General features: G+C 45.2%; 1 protein-coding gene across 2 annotated transcripts in view; it reads left to right on the top strand.

Annotated features, from left to right (window-relative positions):
- The window catches only part of CLIP2 (CAP-Gly domain containing linker protein 2), a 103,798-nt gene that overhangs the window by 24,076 nt on the left and 52,954 nt on the right, over positions 1-26,768 (top strand). For both annotated transcript variants that reach the window (XM_035900638.1, XM_035900639.1), the window contains exon 3: positions 15,742-15,963. In XM_035900638.1, coding sequence (XP_035756531.1) covers positions 15,852-15,963 — 112 coding nt within the window. In that variant the 5' untranslated portion in view covers positions 15,742-15,851. The remainder of the gene's footprint in view (positions 1-15,741; positions 15,964-26,768) is intronic.

The following is a 26,768-nucleotide window of genomic DNA, read 5'->3' as shown; positions in this document are numbered from 1 at the left end:
CCGCGCCCTGCGCGCCCCCGCCGCGGCGGGGTGTTGGTTTGGCGGCGAGCACACCCGCCGGGTCACAGCAAATGGCTCTGGCTGGCAGCAGCGGGGGAAGCAGGGGGCTGCTGCTGGGAAGATGGAGATAAGAGTGGGTGTCAGCACCGATCGCTTAGTGCCGAGCGAGTTTCAGTTTTGAGATGGGAGGAAAATTTTCTTTTGTCTCCGGGAAGCTGGACTGCTTGCTGGGCTCGGTCTCCTCTCTGGATTTTTGTTCTTTAGTGATCCAGATGTTGACGTTAACTACGTACTGCAGGATTCGATGGGGTTTTTTTGTCTGTGGCAAGGAGATGTGCTGCTGAGGAAGGCCCAGCTGGGTCGGGCTGCTGGCATCCACACACTGCTCAGGCATGAATGGCAGGGCAGATAGAGCAGGTCTCTGCCCCTTGTATCTCCTGGTGCAAACCAGCAAATGGTCTGTTTGGGGAAGCATCCAGGGATGGAGGCAGAGGCATGCCTTGCTATCTCCAGGGTCTCTAGGCAGGCTGCAGCCGCGTTTGGGAAGTGCTGGGAGACAAAGCACTGTGTCAGCACCGACTGTTATTTGCTGCTCTGTCAAGCGTCAGTCTTGTAGGCCTGCAAACCTTGTCTCAGAAACTCATCCTGCTGGAATGGATGTCAAGTTTCATCAGCCCATCCTTTACTGTTGGCTAGAAGCGTTTCCTTGAGGGTGACTTGCAGTTTGAGAAGAATTGGTCTGTGTGTGGACAGGGATATATTCAGGGTGCATGGCCAGGCTTGTTGGCCTCCGCCTCTGCCCTGACGACTGCAAGGCAGCGTTCCTCTACCCAGTGGTGACCCAGGAGAGCCTCTTTAATCGGCATGGGTCAGTACTGCCCCGTCATTGCTGGGGAGGTCATGCTTTAAACATGGTGCAGCTGCCTGTTCTTAAATGTGGGTCTGGGATTTGGCATTTTAAGAAATTACCTGCCTGCTTTTATAGCCTGCCAGGGCTAGAAAGGAGAGAGTCTGCTTCAAACAGCTGCGTTCTCATGAAAAGGTGTCACTGTGCCTGCCAGAAATCACTGAGAGTACAGGACTTCAAAGGCTCAGCTCTGAGACAAGCCACAAGTTAAAACGTTAGCACCAGCCATTACAGGTATGTCAGAGAGAAGCTGTGCTGGAACCAGTCTATCATCTCGGGAGCGCTTGTGTGTGGGGCCTGCCTTCAATTGGGGGAAAACCTGTGTGTTTCAGGAGATGCTCTTGGGATAAGTCTGGACTGGATTGTTGTCTGAGGCCAAGGGTTGGTATGTGCTTCTGTTGTGCGTGGCTTCCTGTAGCCTTGGAGGCTGCCATGGTTTACTCCAGCAAGTAGCAGTTCCTGGTGCATTTCCTCTTTCTCCCCACTTGTGCATTTGCTCTGGCAGAAGAAACGATGAAGAGCCCAACAGGGGATTTTCCAGTGTCGAGGGATGCAGCTGCGTAAGGTTACACATGCCAGTTCTTCTTCCCTTGTGTTACTGGGTGGTTAAAATGGGTACAGGTATGGGTTCCACCTCCTGATTGAGGTTGCTGGTTCTATTTATCAAAGTGCCTCCTCTATTCTTGATACTCCGGGAAATTATTTTTTTGGGAGGGGGGGTGTGTGTGTCATAATTCTGGTGAGGACAATATATAAAGCAAGTTCCATCCCTCAGATACATGGTATTGGTACCACTTTGCAGAATCTATACAATGTGTGGCAAGGTTTATATGCCTGTGGCAAGGCTCTGGGAAAGCGCAGGCTTAGGTTTATATACCTGCAAGGCTCTGGGAAAGTACAGGTTTAGGTAGCTAGACCTGAACATGACTAACCTACCTTAGACACTGGTATACACTTATTTATAGAGAAATTTATTTTTTTCATAGATATCTTTTATGAATACTTTGTGACCTGTTTCCCCCTCCATCTCCCAAGGGGTCTGAGCACACAAACAACCAAGGAAGTTGCTAGCATGGGGTGAGAAAGCGTGCTTTCTGCTGCTCTATCGCCAAGTTAGGCAGCCCACAACCTCTGGCTGTTGTTCTTCTATTGCTGTTCTATTTACAGTAGAATTTCAGGTCTTGCTTGCCTGGGAGAGCACCTTGGCTGATGATAGTACTGGTGCTATTGGACCCCAGCAAGACTGGGGCTTTGTTTTACTGCTCAGCTTTCTAAACCAACCAAATTAGGTAAATTGCTGAATAAAGAAGACGAACTGTCCAAGATCACTTCAGAAGCCCGGGATAGAGACAGGAATTGAACTTGGTCTTCCTGAGTTCTACTCTAATCCTGCCTTCTCCATGTCCCACGTGAAAGCTCTCATCTATGTGGCTGGTACTGACAGAGAAAGACAGAAGTCTGTCAGTGCATCAATGTACAAAGTCTTTTTCTGCAGTACCACTGTGCTGTCCGAGCGTTTCCCCCACTCTGCTGAAGGACCCTGTGTGCTGTGTTTATCTTTTGTACTTTGTTGAACTGCGATGCTTAACAGGACAAAGAAAATTCACTTTCCTCACAGTTGGATTTAATTTCTTGCTCTTACATGATTGTGCAGTAGCTCTCGCTGTAGCTACCAGTGGAAAAATGACTTCATTGCATGTGACTCTGAGTCTGGCACCTTAAACTGATACTTAGTGCTATTCCTGAAAAAAAAAAATCCCAAAGAAACCCCATTTAAAAAAAACCCCAAATGCACAATATTTGTGCATCAGATTTCTTGGAAATCGTTCCCATGCAGCGACACGGTTTTTGTTATCTCCTTCTAAATGAGTGAAACTGTGTCTATAAAAACAGCCATGGTTGTTTCAGACGCAGCATAAGCAAAGAAAGATGTGTGAAGAAATAAAACCAAGCGTTGTCATATTTTGTTGTCAAGTTTGAATTTTTTTTTTACTTCAGAATGATGGAATAAAATACGATGCCGACTTGAATGGGCACTGAAATTAGGTGATACTTTCTAGTGTATATATTTTTATTATGCTAGTGTATATATTTTATTATGCTATATTTTATTATTTCTAGTGTATATATTTTTATTATGCTAGTGTTTACCCACATGGATAGTTGTAGAGAGATGTGGCACAGTCTAGCAAAATGCCCTGCTCTGGTGTTCTGAGCCAGCTGTGAAGTCCACATCCCCATCTTCCCATCCCTGTCTGTGCTGAAGCACAAAGGGAATCTGAAGTTTGTTTGGTTTATTTTGAGAGTTAATGTTCTGCATTCTGATGCTGATTCCCTTGATAACTCCATTTGTGCCTGGGAAAGCCAAATGATTTTTTTTGAGAGTATTTATACTCTGTGTCTATAAAGTAAACACTTCAGAGAGGCTTCCCGAGTCCTTTGATGGGTTGGATATTCGGAGAGACAGTGGTCCCTAATAAGAGTCAGGCAACTATTCATCTCTGCCACTGTTTTTTGAGTAATCTTGGGAAAAATCTTTCCCTTCTCTGTGTCTATTTCTCCCAGGTACAAAATGAGCATTGCAGTTCTGACTTCCTTTGAGGTCTGTGAATGAAATGCTTTGAGGATCTTGGATATGTGGATCTTGGAACTTTTTAATCACCTTTTGGTGCTTTTTAATGCCTCTCCTGTGCTTGCCCAGATGGTTCCTTTAAAAAGATAGTGCAAATAAAATTGCACTGCTTGTGCCAGAGCTCTTGGTCAAAATTAATCCTGTTTTATTTTAGTGAATAACTTGCCTAGTGTAGTAAAGACTTTGTGGGTATTGGTTGCACTGGAAAGGCTTCACAAAAATTTGGGGCGGCAGAAGCTTCAAGAGATCATCTGATCCATCTGTCTGTTCCAGGTTAGATCTGTCTTCATCTCTGTCAGTCAAGACAGGTTTGAAGATTTATTTTTTTTTTTTAAAGAATAATGTGGGCAATGAGGGAGTTCCTACAGGCTCTCCAGACACTCTAGCTCAGTTTGAGCTGATATTGTAGTTAGAACTGCATAGTGTGTGTCTTCCTCTTTTTGTTTGTTGTCATTGTCACTTTGTGTATCTACCTGTTATTGTACAAACGACAAGTACAAAGGTGTTTCATGGACAAAACCAGCACAATTTCTTTTGCAGCGTGAGCTTCTTTTCCAGCACATCCTCTGGAGGGGCAGAGGAAGCCTTCCAAACCAAGGCACCAGCTTCTGGCATAGTCCCTAACAAAGGCTTTCTCTGGCTGGTCTGTTCTTTTTCTTCCTTTGACATATTCCTCCCCCCTTTATCTGGTGCATCATGCTCTGAAAACTTCTGTGTCCGCCAATTAGTGCTGGAAACTTTTCAGTAATCCTGACAGGCGCAAAAAGCAGCTGCCTGTTGAAGCGAACAGCGCTTCCCCATCCCTTGCAAATACTCCCATTCACGACCTGCAAGCGCATCCCCTGGATGCAGAGGCTGTCCTGGCTGGGGAACAAACCTCCCTAGAAAAAGAGGCCTTTCCTGGAAGATGTGGAGACTCACTTATGCCATGAAATGTGTTTAATGGGCTTTTTAGCCTCATGTTTGTCTGTCATATATGTGTATATATATTATATATATATATGTAGTGCTGTACTACCTCAGTGGCTGCTGCCAGCCCTCCGTGTGAAGCCTATCCTGGTGATTAAAGTCTGCTCCTTAGCTATATTTAGCGTATAGCTATTTGTTTTATAACTGAGATCCTTAATACGCAAAGTGGAGTAGGTCAATCTGCAACCTTGAATAAGTGGTTTTTTCCTCTGGACCTCTGTTTCCCAGCTGGTAAGTTTGGGAGGTTCTAGCTGATGACCAATCTGCCAGCCATTCCTAATGGCAATTTAACGATGGACAACATGGCACAAAAAGGGAGGCTTCTGTGGAATACACAGCTGAGGCAGAGGAAGCTGATGTTTTTGCCTTACCCAGTTCATCTTTTATGTGTCCATTTACATAGATTTTTACTGGGATCTGTGAAGTAGCTTTTTGAACTTGCTAAATCGCTTCCATAGGAAAATTTATGTTTAGATGTATATGCATATTTTTATATATTTCTAGTAAATTACACTGGCAATAGCAGTGCCTCCTGCAAGATGTCTCCAAAGCATCTGCAAGAACCATTTCCCTTTTTATCTCTGAATCCCCTGTAAGCACGTTGGTTAGGCAGTAGGAAGGTGCGGGAGCGCCTGACACGCTGACATGGAAGTATCAAAGTCAAATAGCTGCTTTTGGGTGATCGTGTGGTTCAAGTTTATGGAATGCTGTGATATCCTCTGCTGTAGGGTGCCAGAAACATGGATTGTCCTTGTTAGAAGTGACAATTCGGTTCTTGCTCTTCCTCTTTGGTTGAAAGAGGACCCGTCTGCGTTAGAGGTGTCATGGCAGTGCTCTGCATTGTAATGTACTCAGGCTGCTGCTTGTAACCACTCTCTTCTTGCTTGGCTAGATGAAATTATATCTCGCTTTCCATAGAAAACCATGATTGTGGTCTTGCCTGCATTAGAGGAGAGATTAACGACACTTGTCGTGTAGAAACAACTTGTTTCTGTAAGAAGTGAAGGAGCAGCAAGGGAGACATGGTGGCTCTGTAAAGCTCCCACTAGAACATGTAGTGCTGCGGTACTCCAGGAGTATGGTGGGTTGATCCATCTGTCCTGCCTGCCTGCATGCAGGCTGGGTTCACCCCGTCGGCATCACTCGTATCTTCGGAGATACAAAACATTAAATCCCGGTTTAGCACCAATCCATCTAGCCAGACCTGTTCCTTTTGGCTGCTGGCATCCATAAATCAAGCACTGCTGTATGTGTGTTTCCCAGTGGCACCGTAGCGTATAGATGGAAATCCTGATTACAGCCAGGCTGTGGAGCAGTACAGCTTTTGCAAGGTCTCCCTTGCTGCTGGAGGAGGCTGGGGTTGACAGCCTTTCCCAGATGGGTGCAGCCCGTGCTGTCACAGCCTCTCTTGTTCTTGCCAGCCCAACAAGTCCCACTGGAGCACGGGCAGCATGTTCAGCTTCCACACCTCCTTTGCAATCTGACTGTGTAGGATGGTGTTTTCTTTTTTCACCCCCTAGAAACTGTAATCTCTAACCTCTGGTATAATATACTAGGTAGCCATCCTCTGGTGCTGCTGTGGCTTAGCGTGTGGCTTAGTGCCTAGAGGCTTTGAGCTAGGATCTCTGTTTCTCTACATGTGGTGCAATCCAAAGTAAATGATGGCTTCTGCAAGGCAGATTGTGAGGTGTGGGTGAAAGGAACCACAAGGCAGGAGGGGATAACCTAACAATGTTGACGGATAAGATCCAACTTGATATAACTTGCCAAAATTATTATGGTTTTGGTCATTGATAGGGCCGCAATTTGAACAAGAGATATGTTCCTTCTTGTACTGTAAGGTTTGTGAGCTATCTAAACTGGCTTTTCTGAGCACCTTTGTACTGGGGTTGCAGGTGGTAAAGTAGGAAACTCCATGATTAACGCATATGGGCCTAAAGCAGATTACTGGCCTCCCTGTCTCCACCACTGGTTATGGTGGGAGCTGTGTAGATATGTCAGTGTCAGCTGAGGTCTGGGGAAATCGCAGTATTCATAGAGAGGCTCAGGAGGAAGCAGCAATTAGTGTGTGTAGCCCAGAGGTCAGCTTCTTAAGTGGGAGGCTGAGTGCAGGCTGGTGAACCAGCAGGGAGGAGGAGGAGGGTGCTCCAAGGAACAACTGTATCCAGAATCGCTCTGCTGCTGCCAGTGCAGCTTTGGGAAGCAGGATGCTTGAGCGTGGGTAGAGGGGATGGGGCTTACGCAGTGCCTTGGTGCTCCGGAGAGAGAGCAACTTTGCCTCTCCCTAGCGTCTTTGCTTTGGTGATCTCAGATCTTTCAGTAAGTACCAGTGGCGTAACCCTCCTTGTCTACCACCCTGCTATTCACAAGCTTGGTGCCGTTATCATCCCACGTCGTGTGGCAAGGAGATTACTGACCACTGTGGAAGAAGAAAGCAGGAGTCCTGGCTGTCAGTGCTGCATTTCAGCTGGGAGATGATGGTCTGTATTTCCTTTCCAGCTTACCTCCTGTTGTATCTCAGCTTACTCTTAACAGTCGGAGTGTGAAGGTGGATTAGTTATTCTTTCAGCTTTTTGGAACAGTTGCTTTGTTTAAAGGGATGCGATGATGATGGTAGCTGATAGTATTTGGCACAGAGTTTGTCCAAGGCCTGGTGAGATGTCACCTGGGATGCAGCGTGCATTTTGGGTTGCCCATGTCTAAACCAGAATGAATTAAAGTGATGGAGGTTTAGAGAAGGTCTCCTAAGATGAACCAGGAAATGGTGAGTCTAATATCTCGGGACCTCTCAAAGGAGAGCATTGCTTGTTCAAAATGACATAGCGAAGGCAGAGAAAGGGCAAAGCTGTCACATGGGGGCTGGACACAATGGGAGAGTGTCAGAGTTCTGCAACGGGCAGAGCAGGGGTGTGGGCAGAAGGTTGACTTGAGTAAATCTGGACTGGCAATTGGGGGGGGGGGTTCCTAGCCCACAGAGGCTGAAGTTAACACTGCTGAAGCACAGGAATGAAAAATCTTCTAAGGTGGTTTTATAACTAAATGAAAGGGGTTGCATCAAGTGTAGGGCAGGCCTGCATCCTTGCCTGAAGTTGCAGCAGGTTGTGGAGAGGCTGGGTCAATTTTCCCCTAATGTGACATTGTTTGCATTGGGGTTCTTCTGAGGGGCGGTTCTGTACTAGACGTTACACCTACGGTACCAAATTGCATTAAATGTGTGATTGCATTACCATGGTGTCTTTTCCTAGTGCACTTGAGGCTGTGTGTAGATACCGGGCAGGGCTAGTGGACCACAGTGGGGGCTTCAGTGGCAAGCCCAATGTGTCTCAAAGTATCTTCTATTACACCAGAAACATGTTGCATTCCACTTCTATTCTCTTTGCTTTTAACCAAATCATCTGCAAGTTTAAACTGGTGCAATTGCACTACCACCAGACAGGCTGTCATAACACTGCACTGAAAATGAAAACAAAATTCCTAGTTTCAAAAAACTTAAATGTGCAGAGAAAGAGAAGAAACTTGCAAGACCAGTTGTTTCCTATTTTCAGCTCTTTGTTGCTCCAGCCTTCCAGATACAGTCTGCAAGGCTGGCCTGCAAAGAAGTCTTTATTGCAGGTGCAGGTTGTAAAACGGGGGAAAAAATTGAGGCAGGAGGGACCTGGGTCCTGTTGTTGTTTCATAAACAAAGTCCAGGGCAGAGGTTAGATTACAGAATTGCACGAATAAAAATCTGTGTGTTAACCTGAGCTCCAGTGAATAACAGATTAAGTGCCAGGGTGAACTTTAATGCAACACTAAATCAAGCAGTCAAAAGTCAGGAAATTCCAAAAGTTCAGATCCTTCTGCAGCCCCACACAGGGTGCGTAGCATGGCTGAGTTATTGTATAGATCATATTTAATTAAAGAAATTGTTTCTCCAGTAGTAGAATACCAAGCCATTACAATGGAATATGTTTATCATGTATCATTGTCTTTCCTGCACTCTGTCTGCTCTCCTCATGCTTCTTTTCCAGGTGCTGCTTATGAGCAATAATGCTTTCTGTGAATAGGAAACTTGGATTTTGCCAAAGCCCCTTAAATTGTAGAGAAACCTTTCATGGAATTCAGTAGCCATTGTATCAAGTCTGAGCTGACCTGGAGGACAGCAGTTCTGAAATCTCTGTCTATGTTCTGTTCCTTTCCCATGTGAGCTGTGCAACTGTGGTGTGGGGACGCTCTCCCCTGCCCCCAGGGCTTAACTCCAGGGAGCAGAAACTCATGTAGATCCAAGGCCATCCCCAGGATTTTTCCCACAAATTAGAGATAGTTTTGCTCTCCAATTAGTGCAGAATTGTTGCTATCTACCTTCAGTAGGCATTTTGTGTCAGTCTTCAGTAGGCATTTTGCCAGCACGGAGAGCGTGAGCTCATCAGCAAGCCCATAATTACTCCCCAGTTTGTATATGATGACTTCCTCGAATGTCCTTTGTGTTTTCTTCCCCCTAGTTTGCCTCAGGTTTTGCACTGTGGTTTTTAGTTAGAGTGCAATGGGATGTTTTTGCACATTCTTCCTTTAATAACCATTGTTTTATAACTAAATCCCAGGGTGATCAGTCTATCATTGTGGTTAGAACTAGCTTAAAAAGTATCTTAAGTGTTTAAATAAAAGCCCTCTAGGCTTTCCCTTTGCATTCTGCGCTAATTATTACAAGACTTGAGTGAGAAAGAAGACTAAATACAGGCTTTTTAAAGGTTAACAACATTTCAGTTGGGTAAGGGAGACTACATAGTAACAACGGAGCTTTATGGCTGAAGAACCGATGTGGATTCTTCAGCTGCAAGGGAGGCAAAACCTGATGGCAGACAGAGGATCCCTGCATGTAACTGAAGGCGGTACACACCTTCCTTTCATTCCTGTAGTGCTCTACCTGCATTCCCTCTATGGGAGAAGGAAAGGTTTCTTGGGAGAGGAGTCTGACCTTAATTAAGAATGAGCATCCCTTATTTCCTCTATACTTCAATTAAGTGAAAGGATTTAATCCTAATCTGCCAGGGGCTTGTCGGAGGGAGTAACTAATCGGAGAAGTGAGAAGGTGATGGTATGATTACCTTGGATTGGATGGAACGTTTTAAGGAATTAAAAGATAAAATTGCCCTTTCTTCCCAGCATAATCTCTGTCTCTGTTAGCAAAGCTGCAGTTTGGCTTTATCAGATCCTGCCTCTATGTTGATCGGATTCATTTCCTGTCCCTTCCACAGAAGGCTGAGCAGCTTGAGGCTGGCCTTTGGATTTTGATTGCAAGGCAATATTCCGTTCATAAAATCCCTGGCCCGTATTTGCAGCATGGCCAGTGTTGTGGGGACGTGAGCCTGGGGCACCAAATCTTTACCCATCCTTGCCTCTGGCATGTGGTCAGTTGGGCAGTAATGTATCCTAGAGTAGTGGCTCTGGGAGATGGAGCTTTATTGCCTGAAAATCTCATTTTCCTAGGGGTGGGGAAGGTGCAGAAAAACTTGGAAATATGAAGTGAACGCAACCAAATGCATAGAAACAAGAAATGAAATAACTTTTAAAAAGAAAAAAACAAACACAGTATCTTTAGGCCTGTAGAGGTTTAGTATAAGGCCTAATAAATGAATGGTACCAGAGCTGGCACTGAAAGCGTTTTGCCTTTGTTCTGTATGCTTATTGTTGGAGTGAAGAGCTCTGCCAGCAATTGGTGGACCAAATTCTTCTCTAGCAGTTTGTTTTCGGGGAGATGTTGGGCTTCAAGTATTGTTTTTAACGCTTACAGTGCCTGATGCTGAAGCCACTTCTGCAAGCAGTAATGCTGTTTTCAGGGAGAGATTCTTCATGGGGAGTGCGACACATGCAAGAATGAATTGCTGGAACAGGCAGTTGTGGGTCTTGTGGGGAGCAGGGGTTGTTGTTCTTGGGCTGTGCTAAGATAGGTTCGCTCTTGTCCCGAGTCCCTGAGGTTCTTGAATAAGACAGGTTAGGGGACCAAACCCAGAAAGCTCTTCAAGGCTCTGTACTCTTTCTGAAATACAAGGCCGGAACATGGGTAGAAAATGAAGTTCCTGCTTTTATGTTTAACTCTCCTGAACATGCATGCAAAGGATGTGTCGAGACCAAAGTGCTGTTGGACCTTCCCCAGCTACACGTTGTGTGGCAGCGTGCGGGATTGTTTCTCTTTCCCGTAGAGGATGGGGATTTACCTTGCAGGCGTAAAATGCACTTTCCACTACCCCATATGGAGTCGCTGTTATTACATTGTCAAAGCAGCTGCAGACAGAATTCCTGGTCTTTCCAAGCTGTGTCTTTATTATTAATGCAAGAGTCTTTGTGCAGATTCAGCCACACCACCACATCTTATGATAGCCCTGAAAATGGCTGAAACTCTGCTTGCAGACGTGCTGCCATAGGGCTGCATTCCAAGCCCCGGTGTTCCTCATCCTTAGCATGAACATGAGGAAAGCTGGCATAAATAATGGCACAAACAGTTGCTTCTCAAAAGATTATCTTAAATGGGAGTAGGTAAAACCAGAAAGCCTTTATTGTGCAAACCTTTCCCTATCCAAATAATTGTCTTTGAAGTCACTGATTATTTGCATGAGTCAAGGTTGTTTTAAAAAAAGAAGTGTTTTACTGCTTTTCTGCATTGCCTTTGTTCCTCATTAATCTTCCACACAACATGATAACCTTGATTTCCTTCAGTCCGATAACTAGGTACTGTTCTTAACCTTTTTTATGGGCCCTTGTCCTGAAAAGGTGTGTGCATGACTGACTGCAAACTTCAAATTTCATTTCTTACATGTGTATTTCCAAATTTAGAAAATCAGAAACCTAAATTTTGGCATTGACTTGTTTGGCTATGTATTTAATTTTAAGAAATAAGGAGTTATTCCCCCCAAAAATATTGTATATTCCCAGCCATTATAGCAGTGTTCAGATACAGCTGGTCTACGTTGCACTTGGGTCTGCATTCAGAATGAAATCCCTGTGCCTTGCCTAGGGTTTCGTGTTGGGTAAACACTTCTTACATCTAGCTCCATCCAGAAGGAAGCACCAGGCACAGGATGGGATTCAGGCCAACTCAATCTGGAAACCTGTTCCTCTGTCTTGCGGTTGTTTCGCTCAATGTGCCAAGGTGAACAGATCCTTAGATTGGGATATACCCTTGAGGGCTTTCTTCTGGGGAGTGCGCTAAATCTGGGAGTCTGCTTTGTTGCTTATGTCCATCTTGAATGGGATGGCATTCTGACTGGCAAGCAAGTACTCATGTGCCTTGTGGAGGGTAGGAGGGATGGATGAACCAGAGAAACTTGTGGATAAGCTGTATTGCCAAGACTGACAAAGGCTTTTGCTTCCAACCCTTGTTTTGTGTTATTCCTCTACCACATTTGAGAAATAATTGAGGTCTAAGCACCTCCAGTTGTTTCTCTGTTTTTAATGCACGCTGTTCTGATGCCTGGCCAGTGTTGGGGAAACTTGGATATCCAGATATATTGCTCCTGGCGAAAGGTATTTTTTGGATGTACATCTGCACTTGGTTGAGAACTGTTCCCCTTTTTGAATCTGAGCCTAGGTGACTCAGATCCAGCTGTCCCCTTTTCTGATGGAAAGATGGAGAACACAATGTTTTGGTCATTTGAAGCAGGCTTTCATATTGTGCATTCCTGGGATGCTTTTCTTGGTTGTGGGAACAGACAGAACCATTCATCCCAGTATGAAAAGATTAGAGGAAGAATCTAGCGGAGATCTAGAAAATCCTTGTAATCTGTGTCATCTTGGAAAAGGAAGAAAAACAAAACAAGCAGAGCTGGTGGCCCTGGAGTATCCTCAGGGGCAGATGTTTTTTTTGTGGTGGGTTTTTTTTTTTGTTTGTTTTTGTTTTTTTTTCCTACAGTGTGCCTGGAGACAGTCACATTTCCATGAAGTTATATAGGAAAGCAAAGTTTACAGCTTGTGCAGATAACGTAGGGAGTAAGAAAGAGAAAATATCTCATGTTTCTTATTCCACATGTGGCATCATATTTGCCTGTGTTCACTGTCTACTGCTGGAAACAGATTTTTCAGAAGGGCCCTGTTAACAGAGCTTGTTGGGGTGCCGAGGGTACGATACAGGAGCTCAGGGCAAGTTGTTGTCTCTAATGGAAGAGGGCAGCGCCCTGTGGAGATGCTCGCCTGTGTCCCAGGCCGAGGATATTTCTGCAGCACAAAAGCTTCATCACTTGGTTGGGAGCTAACTTGGGACTTGGGTGGCTCAGGGCAGCATTGCTCTGGGTGGTGAAGATGATCTAATGGTGTAATTTTAACTTCCTAAAAATCTGCTCATAGTTGAAGTGGAGAACTAGTGACACAGAAGGAGTATCTGTCCCTAGCAGCAGGCAGAAACTTCTTTAAAAATGTCCCAGATGCTTGTTTTTATCTATGTATTTCTGAAGAGCTGCATTTATAGTAAAATTTTCCCAAGTTCATCCTCATTTCCCTGTGTGATAATGAGCGTGCAGGTATATGCTAAGGCAGTCATCCCTGTTTCCTGGCTTTGGTCATTCTAGAGCTCTTGGAGATGCGAACAAACTTTAGAGCTAACCCCCCCTCAGACTTCCCTGGCCAGGCACGCAGGGGTATCTGGCTGTGATGCAGGGAGGTACTTGAGAAGTTTTTGAATCTGGTGTGTGGCGTGGAGTGGAGACCCCGGTGCATGTGGCTGTGAATTAGTTGTGGTGATTGCATTTCAGTATAAAAGCAGCTATCTGTTTGGAGGGTAGCTTAATTAGCAGCCTGTGGAGTTCGTTTGTTTTTTAGCGTAGTATTTTGAAAGCAAATGTGTTTGCATAAAGGTTTCTGGCAGAAATCTTTATGCAGTGGGAATGCACTTCCTCTTCTTTCTCTCCCCCTGCGTAAAAATAAAATCCAATCATCCTGAGGAGGAGCAGAATATCACAATATCCTGTGACTTGTGTGGCCTGCTGATCTTCAGGGATAATGAATCGTGGAGGCAGAATGAATTGAAGTTCCCTGTCTCTTCATAGATGAGCAGCAAAATAGAGGAACAGACTAAATTCACTGTCTCCCTAAAGTTTTTGTTGTTCTGGATGCAAAGTTAGGGACCCAGAGACTCCCTCTAACAGCGACCTGAAAAACCATAAAATATTTTTATTCTTCTGGCACCCTTTCCTGCTTAAATTCATCTCTACTACCGTGTTATCCTTCCCCTGTGTCCTTTTCTCCTTCCCATATCCACATTCCTGGTTCTGCTTTCATGTTTTATCTGGAACAACCAGCATCCCCAGCTTGTGTAATTGCAAGTGCAGCATCAAACCTTGTAAACAAAATATAAGACCAGGCGATGAGATGTGTTAATCTAGGAGGAAGGGCGTATTGTGAAGAGAGCAAACCTTCAGGTTGAAGGTGATGGAGATTGGGCGAGATCTCTTGGTAGAATATGTCACCTGCCAGCAGAAGTGCTAGAAGTCAAGTTGCTTTGTAAAAAATCAAAGCTAGCCCTGGGGAAAATGTCTCCTGTGAGATGGAGTGGGTGGGAAGGAAAGGTCTGATGGCTTGACAGATAGGAGGAACCAGGCTGATCAATGTTTCTCACCTCCAGGTTCTGTTACTTGTCTCCCTATTTTATGCTAGAGCCGGAAGCTTCAGCCTCCTGTCTGGCTCTGCGGCAGCATCGGCTCCTCACTGGCTCTGCTGCAGGAAGGTTCTTTTCTCTCTTCCTTAACAAGACGTGCTTGCTCTTGTCCAGTGTTTCCTGCTGCTGGTGATGTGATCTGAGCATCCCACTTCTAAACAGCCCTGACTTCTGCGTAAGCTGAATACACCCCAGTCGGTGCTGTCTGCAGGTGTCTGAAGCCACTCCAGGTGTTGGAACAGCTTTTGTGGGGGATGTGGGGAAGAGTTGGGGCTCGATACCTTGGGTTTTCACTCAGGCTCCCTCCCCAGGCTCTCTCTGCTGATCCCCCTTTCTTTTTTTCTCTGAGCCAGTGTGGGATGACTGACTCTTACTGCTGAAACACTCTTCGATGTCTCAGATATTTGTGAGCCCTCAGGAATACACTTTTGGAATTATCCTTGTGGTTTCTCCTCCTCTGTGTCTGCTTGCTGCTTTCCCTGGAGCCCTGCCAGCACTCCCCTTGCTCTGACCCAGCCTGTGTTGAAATCCTTACTCATGCCTTAATCACTTCCCTTCCCTGCTCTTGCAATCCCCCCCTTGCAGCATCTGTAAATCTTTGCTATGTTCATTCTCGGGAGTGCTGCCTGCAGCAGGCTGCCTCCTTCCTTGGCTCAGGAAGCAGGTCTGGGAGTCCCCTGGCTGCTGGCTGGTCCTTGGTTTGCTGTCCTTGCAATTCCCATCGCTGTTGTGCTGGCATTGTCCCTGGCTCACTCTGCTGCCACCTTCTTCCCTCCACATCCCCGCCTGCTCGGTCAGCCAGCCTTAGCTTCCTTTTGGCTGGTAGTCTCAATTTTTTGATTGTTTTTCTTTAGGAATGTTTTCACATTTTTTAAGCAACTTAGTCATTTCCTTTATTTTTCTTTTTTTTGTCATAAAACATTTTGCTTGAGGAGTTGCATGCTTGTTAATGCAACATCCTTGTAAGCAATTCAGAGGTTTTATTCCATTTGCCTACCGGGAAGGGTTATGTGACCTCACTAATGAGTAGTTGGTAGAGTCATACCAGGTTTCAGAAAATTTTTTTTCAGTCTTACTGCAAATCCGAGGGGTTAGATGCCCTTTTTCTGTAACAAGGTTTTGGTTTTGTTCTTAAGGAAAGATGCTGAAAGTCCCCTGTCGGACACTGGCCTCCTCCTTCCTTCCTTGGAAAGTTTGGAGAGGCTGCCCTGAAGTCTTGTGAAAATGGGGGCCATGCACCAAAGGTCTAGTGCTGAGGGTCATTCATGTGCCTTTGGTAAGGGCTCTGACAGCAGAACCGGGTCTTGTGACTTTAGCACTTAAAACCAGTCAACAATTTTGGTCACTCAGATCCCAAACGGAGTTTAAATTCTTGTTTGGTGGTTATAGGAGGTTTCAGCTTTGGTCCAGGACTCCGGGGTTGAAGTGAGACTTGTGAGATTGATAAGATGGGAGATGAAGGAAATGATCACCCTTGTTTTACTGGAGAAGAAATCAAAGATCCTGACTCTGCTAGGGGTGTGAGGAGGGAGCTGGGCACTGCTTTCTGGGAGCCTGTTCAGTGCTCTCCCACCCATTCTCTATCTGATTTCTTTCTGCTCTTCTGTCCAGGTCTGTGACAATGAAAGAAGAGGTCCATCACCGAGAAGCCTGAATGGTGATACCAGGACAGCTCTTTGAGACACTGGCAATACAAGCCTGAGATACAGGAGACGGCAAACATGCTGAAGCCAAGTGGACTTAAAATCCCCGGCAGGGCCGGGAAGCACTCCAGCCCAGTGGGACGGGCATCAGGGACCACGGCAGCTGCCGTCACCACTGGTTCAAAAGAAGGTAAGGACTTGATTTGGCAGGGGCATGAGCTGACCCACATGATTACCTGGCAAAGGCCTAGTGGTGCCAGTGTTCAGTAGGATGTGAAATTCCCCATCTGTACATAAATTGATTGTGAGCATGGATCAGAACAAATGTAATGGGGTGAGTAAATGGTGTCCCTTGTCCAACTAACGCACAAAACAGACAGGTTGTGGAGTGGGTGGGAGACAGATGGATCCTCTGGTGTTCAGGGCTGACAGAAAGGTGCTGCCTCCTGTCTTGCTTGTTTGTGTATGTGTACCTGTACAGACATCAACATTTGAAGGGCTGGTAATAATTAGGCAGATGGGAATCTCACCCCAGCCTTCTTAAACGCTGTCCTGTAGCCATTGCTTCTGGCCTGTGATAATGCAAGAGTAAAAACCAGGCACTTAAGGTGATTTGTCCTGTGCTGATTACCACAAATCAGTGCCTTTCAACAGAATCATTTGAAGCACTGCGATTTGAATAATGACTTACCTAGGCATACATATACACACATGCTTCACTGTCTGTTGATCTGTATCCAGTATATACATAAGCTATACAGACTGCCGTTATGCGGCATAATTAGCACTTCAAAAGCATTTGAGATGTGTTTTGCTAAGGACTCATTTTTCTGGTGTCTTTGACTGCTGGTTTGTTTTTGTTATTAGATATAATTTAGCAAATATTCAAGGTGCAAGTTTTGTACGTAATGTTGTTTATTTCACTTTGTTAAAAAAGTCTTTCCTCTTGGTTCTGGGGAAGAGCATCAGGATGATGTATATCCTATCAATCACTTGTATATTCAGTATATTACACTTTCATTTGAGAATGTTGCTGCTTGCTTCTTGAGATCTGCCAACCTCTTGTCCCATAATAATTCAGGCCACTGCCCACATGCTTGGTTACTTTGCTATATGTTTCAGTCCCCAAAATATATAACATTTGGCAGAAGCAGGAAAGCCTTGTACCTGTCAGACAACATTTTTAGTACAGGGGATAATACTGGACAAAATGTGCTTTAGCAAGCTATGACAAATTAGTCTGTGATAATGGTACTGCAAAAATGAGGGTCACCAGACAGTGCTGTCTCTTGCCAGAGTAATGCAGGGGTGTTAGTTGTTTAAACAAAACAAACAAAAAAACCCCCATCTCTGTGAAGCTTCTGTTGTGTTGGGGCATGTGTCCTTGTTCCACGAACACCCTCCAGTGAGAGGGTGGTTCAGACACAACCTCTGCGCAGGGCGTCCGTGCAAAAGCCCTGCTTGCTGCTGAGCGACCCTGGCTCGGCTCTGTTACTACACATCAGGGGCTCTGCTTTGCTCATGGATTTTTTTAGCTGAGCTTTCTCTTCTTTCAGTGACTGATAGTGTATGCATTATATCTCCCACTCTGTAAATTCTCTCCTTGAACGGGATTGTAAAAGCCATAGTCATAACTTGGGTTTTTTTGCACATGTGCAAGGCCTTGTTTGAGGGCCCAGTCGCTGCATGAGATCATGGGCTGAGTTCCAGATCCTTCGGCGTAATACAGCATTGTAGGGAACGGAGCAGCACTGCTCTTCCTCGGCTGAGGACTTGGCCCTAGATGTGGAGATAAACATTTGAATTGCACTTTTCTGTGGGGTTTAATACTAGAAAGACTAATTTCTTAATTTAGTATCCAAGTCAAAGATACTGAAGTCTGTTTGCTAGATGGAAGCACAAATTGACAAAGGAAATTCTTAGGATAAGGTTTATAGGCTTGGCTGTTAATTTGGAAGTTATCCCTCAGACTTGTTTCTGTATTTCCCCCTTGTTTCTCCTAGCACCTAGCTGTGATTGAGAAATGAATTTGAAGGACTCCAGTGAAGTGACTATTTAGCTATGAGTTGTTGAACCTCTCGGGGTGCTTCATGCTGGATTTATAATTGCAGTGTGGTGTGGGGTTATTTTCAGTTGATTTTTGTCACTTGAAAAAAAAATAATAAAAGAGGGAAAAGACCTGAGACCTGTCTTCCCCTCGGAGGCTTTGCACAGAGGTGTCTCGGCAAACACAGTTGGCGCGTGTGTTGCGGTATGAAAGAGTTCGTCAGCACGGATAGCCAGCACTGGGGTCCGACGCAGCCTTTCAGCTGAATGCGGCGCTTGTTTGCTGGAGCTTCTTTGTGCCTTGTTCAGCTATAGCCATCTGTCACTGTGATAGATGTGCAGCAAAGCCGGCCGAGCGCGGGCAGAGTCTGCACCAAACTGAGTTTGAGCTTTGCCTGAGAAGTTCTAAAATGAATTTTATTCCTGGAAAAATGTGTGCATGCAGAAGGTGAGAAGTCTCGGGCTGGTGGGTTGGTCCTGTGAGCTGTGCTGCTGCTCCTCTGCCTCTAGGGATGGCACAGGGGGCTTTTGGGAGTTGCGGAGCTGCTGGAGCAGTCACGGCACTCAGCCATTCCTACCTGGAAGGTGAGAACAGAGCACAACGGGGCTGTTTACCCAGCATATGCTAGGTGGATACCTGTGATAGGGCTTGCAGCATCATCTTCAATGTCATCCCTAGCATCATCTTCTTGCTCTGTGTCCTGCACAAGAGCTACCCCTTTGTCTGTGCATGGCCTGTATGTGCTCTTCTTCCTGTAAATCCTCCCAAAGGCCCGGCCAGCCCCTCGCTGCCTCCTGCTCCTCTCCTTTCCCATGATAATCTGAAGTGGTGAGCAAAGCATGCATCCCAGAATCCCATTGACTTGCCTGTGTGCCCATCTCTGAGAGCAGCAGCATCTGTGCCGGCTGTGGGGCCCAGACGCAGCACAGACAACCATGAGATTCAGCCCTTGGCAGGGAAAAACTACAAGAGAAAATATTCTTTTTTTTTTGTCAAAAGTGGTTTAATTCTATTTCAGAGCCAAGTGTCCACATCACTAAAATCCTAACCACAGCAGGCACTGACATAAACTCTTGAGGATGCCTGCAGCCAAAGGATCTGGTGGTAGATGGCCATGGAGACTGGATTTCATTACCTTTCCTGGGGTTAATTTGGTCTGGGCCACAGGAGGGTAATGGAGCTTTGCCCTGTCCTCACTCTTCTGTCTTGCTAACCCACATCATTCAACCTCTGGCCTTTAAGTGCATTGCTGCTGTTAATTCATGGCAGTACTGATGGCCCAGCTTTATCGGGAGGAGGCAGCTGTACGTCAGCCTGAGGGCTGTTAGGTCTGCTAGTGTGCAGTCGGTGCTGAGTGCTTTCTCCAGCATCATGGCAGTGGAGCCTTTCTAATGTGCAGAGGGACAATGGCAGAGACGGAGAGGCTGAAAACAATTTTCTTTTGTGTGTTTAATGTGAATGCTGCAAAGGGCTTTTTCTGCTTTTCTTCCCTCTTCTGTCACTGTCCAGGAAAGTGCCTTCATGTGATATATTGGTCGTCTGCTGGGATGGAAAGATCCTCTAAAAATACCAAGCTTTACATTGGGTCTTAAAAAGTTGCATGAAGGAGGCTGTATGCGAGGCATTTGAGAAGCCCTGCAGAAACCATGAGCTGTCTCAGAACGTTTGCATGAGCTCTGAACTGTGTCTGTGCACTGAGAGTGCTTCCTGGCAGACTATCAGGGCTTGCCTGGCTCCAGGGGGATCTGGGTGTGCTAGATTTTTCTGAACTCATGTGTTGCCTCCACACTTACCTGCCTCTTGCCAGAAATGGCAAAAGAGGCTTTTCCATTTTCTTAGGCATTTGGTGAACCACCTGAGCCCTGCAGTTTAGTGGGAGAAAACCAGTGTGGTTTGGATTACAAAATACAGAGCTGCTCTCCGAATTTGCTACCCTGGGGGAAGACAGAAATCTCAAAAGCTTGAAATATAGTTGCAAAAGAAAAAGGTAAATCTAATAAAGTGCAACTGTAACAAGGTGCAGTCTGTTGGCTCTGAGCTGTCTCTTGGCTCTGGTAGCTGGGGGCTGGCTCAGAAAGACCACACACTGAGCTTGTACCTTCAGACTGGGTATCAAAAGAAGGTGCTCGTTCTCCAGTTGTACCTGAGAGCTGTCAGAGAGCCATTAGATGCAAATGAATTTTGAAAAGCTTCATGCTTTCTTCCTCTTACCTTCCCATAAGCTGATCAGTCTTGTCTGCAAAAGTGCAAGTAGGTTTACTTTCCTGCATTCTTAGTCTGGAATACACGAAGATGCTTTGATTTCTTCTTTCTCTTTCCCCCAGCACTCTGCTCATATTCTTTTGTAGAAAGTCAAGTGTCTCTCATCCATCTCTCTTCCTCTTGCAGGCAGTGGAGATGTTCCCTGCTAAACATTTCCATGCGATCTCAACAACTCACATGTAACAGAACAGAGGATTGATGCAGGTGTAAGATGCTCTGTGTGCATGTATGTATAATTTCACAATTCATGGCTGTAGGTTTCTATAGAGACCAAATATGATGTAGTCGTAGCATGTGTGACAAGCTGGCTCAGTATATCCTAGTTACTTTTCCCAAAAACTTATTCAGAGCCCCTGTTTCCTACCAGCTCATGGAGCGTCCTCTTTGAACTTCCCTAGAGTGTCTCCTACCTGGGACCCATGAGGTATAAGGGCTTTTTGTGGTGGTATTCTGGGTTAGGTGCCTTGGCTTGTTGTGGGTGGGGGCTTTTTTCTTGGTGAAGGAGCGTGGGAATGATCATTTCCCCTGAAAGTCAGTGGGGGACTGGCACCTGACATGGATTCTTGGAAAACATTAGCCTTGATGAGTGGTGTCCATACTGACTAATCCCCTTCTTTTTCTCCCATAAAGCTGGAACAGTGGAAAAGGTAAGTTCTGCTGCTTTGTGGTAACTATTTTCCTTAAAAAACAGACTGAAAATTCTTCTCTCGCTGTCTCAGGAGAGGATTTCCCATAAATGCGTTGGCTTATTTCCCATGCTTCAAGTAAAGAAAATCGCTGCTCTCAACCCCGAGTGCAAGAGAGGTTTCTGTGCGAAAGGTGTGGGTCACTTGTAAAGGGCTCAATATAATGTTTAGATTTCTTGTTACTTACAAAGCTCATATGTCTTGGTTTCTTTCCCACCCTCCTCCTGGAAAAGCCTGCTTTTGCCTGGAGTCGCAAGATGGAGAGAGAATGGAAGCTGTGATGAATGGGTCCACACAGCCCTCCCAGCTGGTGGAACAGGTGAAAGCCGCTGGGAAGGGAAGTGTTCACATTTCGGAGAGTTTTTTGTCCGCTCAGAGCAGCATTAGACTAACTTGGTTAGAGGAGAAAGTCTCGCCTTTCATACTGTGCTTTGCTGCCAGCTGGCTCTGGCGCTCATTTACAGTGGTTTTTATGGTTCTTAAATCTCTTCTTCAATTAAAGAATTCTGGCAAAAGGGGGAGAAAAAAAAGGAAAATTAGTACTTGCAGATGGAGGTGGGCAACACTGGGACTTCAGTGCTGGAGGCAAAAAAGCCCAAACCTGTTATGTTTTCTGTCAGACTTAAATGCATCCGGTCTGAATCCAGCCTAGATCTTGAATTTTACAGATGGATCCTGTTTTTCTGAATGGGCAGGTGCAAGTATCTGCGACCTGAATATCATATTTAGACACGGCTATGAGTATCAAAACTGTTTTTCAGCAGGTACCCAGTTTTATTGCCAAAACCCATACTTTGATAGCTAAACTATAAAGCATTGCCAGGAGCCTGGGAACGCCCCCTCATTTTCATATAAGTGTACATACGTTATTTTTGATGAAAAATAAGTGCACAGAACTACTAATATTTGCTGGAATAATGTCTGCCTTTGCAAACACCGTATGATGCTTTTGTTCACTAAAAATAAAAGCAAAGCAGACTGGAGCACACGCAGGGCCATTGAAGAGCACTGGATGGCTGGCTCCATAGGGTAATTAAACTAAGTATGTTGTAATGAGGGTTTTGTAAGCCTGAGCTGTGCGAGTTACTGGGGTGGGTAGTTGCGCTTGGGTTCTGGTTGCTCATCGGCTGAGGCTGGTTACGTCCTGGGGGGTAGTTACTGCTGTGCCGAGGGGATGAGCTTCATGGTGGCCAGGGACGGGTTTGCTGGGTGCAGTCGCTGGGTGGGATGTGTGATCAGAGGTGTCACACCAACCTGGATGTGATCATTCACTTTTAATTAACTTTTTAATCAGTGTTTAGACTGATCAGACTGATGGAACACTCCACTTGCATCGGAGAATAAGGAGAAGAGGCCAACAGGGTGTTGGACAGGCTGGACTCCGGGGCTTACATCCCAGGTCCCTCTTCGCAATTAAAGGAGGTTTCCTTTGAAAATTGTGCGGCATAATCTTTATCAGGGCTGAGTCTGGTTGTGAGTCTCCTGGGGGGTATGGAGGGGAAGGAGTTAACTTTGTTTTCTGCTTTGTTTCCTAGAAATACCGTTTTCTTCTGAGGGCTCTCTTGTTTCGGAGACTCAGCAATTGTGTATGGATAAGTATCTTGGCATACATCTGGGCCCCGTCATTAATGAGCTATACCTGCATGAATCCTGCTGGAGGAGTCTAAATCTCACCACCACTGTAGCTCCTGTGTAGGATTAGTGCCTTGCTCTTACCTTCCTTTGTGGGAAATCTTCATTCCTTCTTATTTATCTGCAACAGGGGTAACAGTAACATCTTGGTAAATTAACTTGGAAATCAGTTGTTCGCCCCTCAAATTTCTCAGGATATTGTTGGAGTAAATTGGCTGGATGCATAGCAATAAGAAGTAATTTCTATTGCCTGTAGGATTATTTTGCAGTGAAACAGAGGGAGGGAAGGAGTCCGTGATGAGGAATTCATGCCTTGGTAATAAGAGAGAGCTTGGGTAGGTTGTTCTCAGGTAATCATCGATGGTTTGGCAGTGTCTTAACATAGGCTTTTTTATAAAGCTGCAAGAAAGAGTGCTGAGGCTGTCTGGTTTTATATCAATCTATTAATTCTCATTCCCAAATAAATATGGAAGACACTAAACTACTGCTTTGTCTGAAACAAAAGAAATGGGATTGTAGTGTCCAGAGCAGCTGATTGACTGGCACAGACATAGGGAGCTAATTCTTGTCTATTCAAAGGCTTTGTGGCTCTTGATTAGTATTAACTTGGGGTGTTGTGCACTGGTGAATTGAGAGAAAAGACCCCGCATCGTGGGGCCACAGGCTGCTATTATTTCTAGGAAACATTTGTTTTTGCTGTTTTGCTTCAGGCCTCATGCAGCGATTGGTATTGTCAGCTCTCCTCTGAGTGCTGTCCTCAATTAAATCCATGCTGCAAGCACAAATGGCTATTCCTCAGATTAGCAATAGTGGCTGGAAACGTGTCATCAGTGTCTGTGAAGTTTGATTAGGTCTTGCTTTATCTTAGGGTCTGTGTACACAGCGTCTTCAGTTCCTAGGGGAATTGGGAGGACAAGGTGCCAATGAGCATGTTTTAAGATCAAATGCCTCTGACTACTACAGTATCAGCAGATTATCTATCAATTAGTAGTAAGAGCTACAGTATCCATGTACACAGGGGCAGTCATCTGTTCAAGAGGTTATCGGATATCTGAAGGAAAACAAGAGTCTATTTCAAGGGCTGCCCAGGAAAAACTGCAAATGAGAGCTGCTGGTTTGCTGATTTAGGATTGATGTACAGCTCAAAGGGAGCAGTGAGGCTGGGAGGCTGATGGTCAGTGTGGCTGAGGTGTAGGAACTGCGACAACCACCGGAGAAGCTTTGCTGGGTGATCCATTGAGGTTGAGCATGTTTGTTCATTGTTACTGTGGGGTGGCTGGTGCACCCTGCGTGTAGGTTGTATCACTCTGTACAAATCCACTCACTCATGGACGCTGATGCTCTCGTGGGACCCTGCATATTTGCTTCTGATCCCCGCTACGTATCCAGAAGCCAAATGTTTTCTGGCATGGTTGTGGACCAACCGCTTGACTATTTGCATAGGGCTTGTATTCGGCTCACACGTCCCTTTCATGAGCCGCTCTGTCTGCCATCCTGCAGTCTGAAATACGTTTTGTACCGGGGTTTCTATGGGGTTTTTGGAGGTGGTGTTTCCCCCACCCCTTCTGGTTCCCATCTTGAAGAGGAGAAGAACCTTTGGCAGCATTCCTCTCCCAAGGAGAAGTGGTTTGATGCGTTCTAAGCAATATAACAGGGCATTGAATCAATCTTGATTTAATCAGCTTTACAGGTGACATCTAGAGACAACGGAGAGTCTGATTTTAATTGTCTTAATCATTAGATGCTCTTAGAAGGATTTGATATAGTTAATCCTTAATATTCAGTGCACTCATTGTAGAATGAGATGCGAGCACGCACTGCAGGCATATGGAGGTCAGACGCCCTCCTGCTCTCTCTCTCTGTAGCTCCTTGAAGAACAGCAGGGAAAGAAAATCTGCTTCCCACAGATGTTCAGCTTATGGTGGTTTGAATATAATGAACCAAATCCTATTCAGCCGTGCTGGTGTAAGTGTGTAGTAACATCAGTACGCTTGCAGTTACACTTGGAGTACGGGTGCAGTACACTTGGAATAAAGGTCCAGCTTCAGGGCAAAATCTGCTCCTGCATATTCTGCCTTGAACAATTGAACTAATCCTGCAAGAGTGGATTAATCATTAGAGGCCTGAGCCAATATTCATTGAAATCAAAGGAGAGATTCCCTTTGGCATAGATGGATTTGGGATGAGAATCCATAGGATTTCGGTGCCATCAGACTGTTGCTACACCGTATTGGCTTTTGGTCTGATTTAACCATCACACACTGACCCTGCATGTGAGCATCCTCCTTGCAAGCAGTTAAATGGGTGCATTGGTCGCCACAAAAGCCTTAAAATATTTAGAATATAGAGATTTTGCTCTTTTTATTTTGAGTCCAGTAGGATATTTACTTACTTTTATAAAAGATGCTAGAAAGTAATATCCGCTTAATTTATTTTTTATGCAGTAGTGAGGTCTGTAGGAAAACTTCCATGTATCACAAATAATAAGAGCTGTCAAAAATGGGCTGTCTGTGACTTCAGCAACTCCGTTCAGAACACAGTTGATGGTCTCTGTACTACAAAATGTGACTGTTTTGGCAATGCTGTTTTCCAGTACAGTAAATGTGTGTCCTCTTGTGCTACGCCTGGGTCATGGGTAGCCTGGACGATGCAGCAGAGCACTGCACTTGTATGGTCTTGTTTACAGAGTTCTTTGTGAGAAAAGAAATATTTGTGTGTGGGGATTTTAAACGACTGCAGAGGAAGGCAGTGATGAACTTTGCCGTGAGTACCTCTTAAAAACCAAACCTACATCAAGAATCCAGGAATTGCTTTGTGGGATCTAGCATGCTTCCAGTGCTCTGATGTGCAGGGCAGCGTTACACAGGAGTTAACTGCTGCTACAGAAGTATTCCCAAGCTGCTTTATGCATTCCTACCAAGCATGAGCTGTAAGTCATTCTCACTTCCTGTAATTATAAACCTGCTATGCACGTATGAAACCATATGAAAAGGTGTGTTCACAGGATAAAAGCATAAAACAGATCATCTGATGAAGTTCTGAAGCAGCAGCAGCATAAGAAGGAGGGTTGGTTCACTTGTGAATGTTTCTAACCAGTGAGATGTACTGGGATTAGGAGCATACTGTGTGCTGAAGGGTAGTCAGGGTGCCTGGTGGGACCATGTACTGAGATTTTGTACAGCTCCACTCCTCTGCTCCCATGGCTTTGTTCATGATCTCTCACTTCACATTGTGGGTTCCCCCCCCCCCCCTTCTCATTTTACCCACCATCACCCCTGGAAGGGTATGATGTATAATTTCTGGTGATTGCTGCGACTTAGAGCTGTTGGGTTTCAGATACCTGCTGTGAGTTTGTATATTCATATCATAGCTCAGAGTTTTTAGGGTCAGATCTGGATCATGGTAATTTTTTTTTTTTCCTCAAAAAATAAAAAAATTAGATGTCTGCTGCAAATAGGCGATTTGGATTTTCTGCAAATAGTGCCTGTTCATGTACAGCTCATTGCCTTTTGAATTGGATACTTAGCTATTTAAGCCAGATATTTGGAATAAAGTAGATGACTCAATGTTAATCTGCTCTCAAATATCTTTTTTATTAGATTAGGCAAAACAAAAACAGCCCAACAAACTCTGCATTCTGCATAGCGTGGATCTGTGTACAATCAGTCTATTGTGTGACCTTCGCAGGAGATGTATAGTCTGTGCAATCTGCTCATGGATGTATGGCTGCAAAAATAAATGGCTGATGAAGTAATGAATCAAAGCCGTGTTTCAGCACAGTGCAGCCCTGGGGTTGTGCACAAGTTTGTTTGGCAGTTAAGAGATGCTGGTCTTTACCTCTCCTACAGTTCCCCTGGGATCCTGGGGGTGCTGCAGATGGCCCCTAAAGTGTCCCTCTTTCAGGCAAGTCGGATGGATGATTCAGAGGGATGGTATAATTGTCTTGCTGTCATGTTTCTATTGAGAAGAAAAAAAACCTATGTACAAGAGAGAAAGTGTGGTGCTTGCCTTTCTGCTGGTACCATCCCAGTGGTTCAATTAACAGTGGCTTAACTCTCTGCTGTCTTGCAGGATAGCTGGTTATGCTGAAAACAAGCCTTTTGGTGAGCTGATAAGGACCTAACCATGTATCCTCCTCCGTTATTACATGTCAGGTGCTAGATTTTTGTACTTTTCCCTCAATACCAGCTGCAGACAGGTCTTGAGAAAGTGCCTCGCATGGCTGCAGGCTGTGAGCTCTTGCAAAGAGCAATCACTTGTGAGGATTAGCCCAACTCCTGCCAGAGCGAAGCAGAGCAAAGTAATATCAGAAGCTCGGAAAAAGCTTGTGCTTGTACGTAGGAAGTGTTTCTGAGGTTCAGTCGGGAC

Source organism: Egretta garzetta, unplaced genomic scaffold, assembly GCF_000687185.1.
Source record: "Egretta garzetta isolate BGI_Z169 unplaced genomic scaffold, ASM68718v1 scaffold108, whole genome shotgun sequence".
NCBI classification, from domain to species: Eukaryota; Metazoa; Chordata; class Aves; order Pelecaniformes; family Ardeidae; genus Egretta; species Egretta garzetta.
This window is presented reverse-complemented; position numbering and strand designations above follow the sequence as displayed.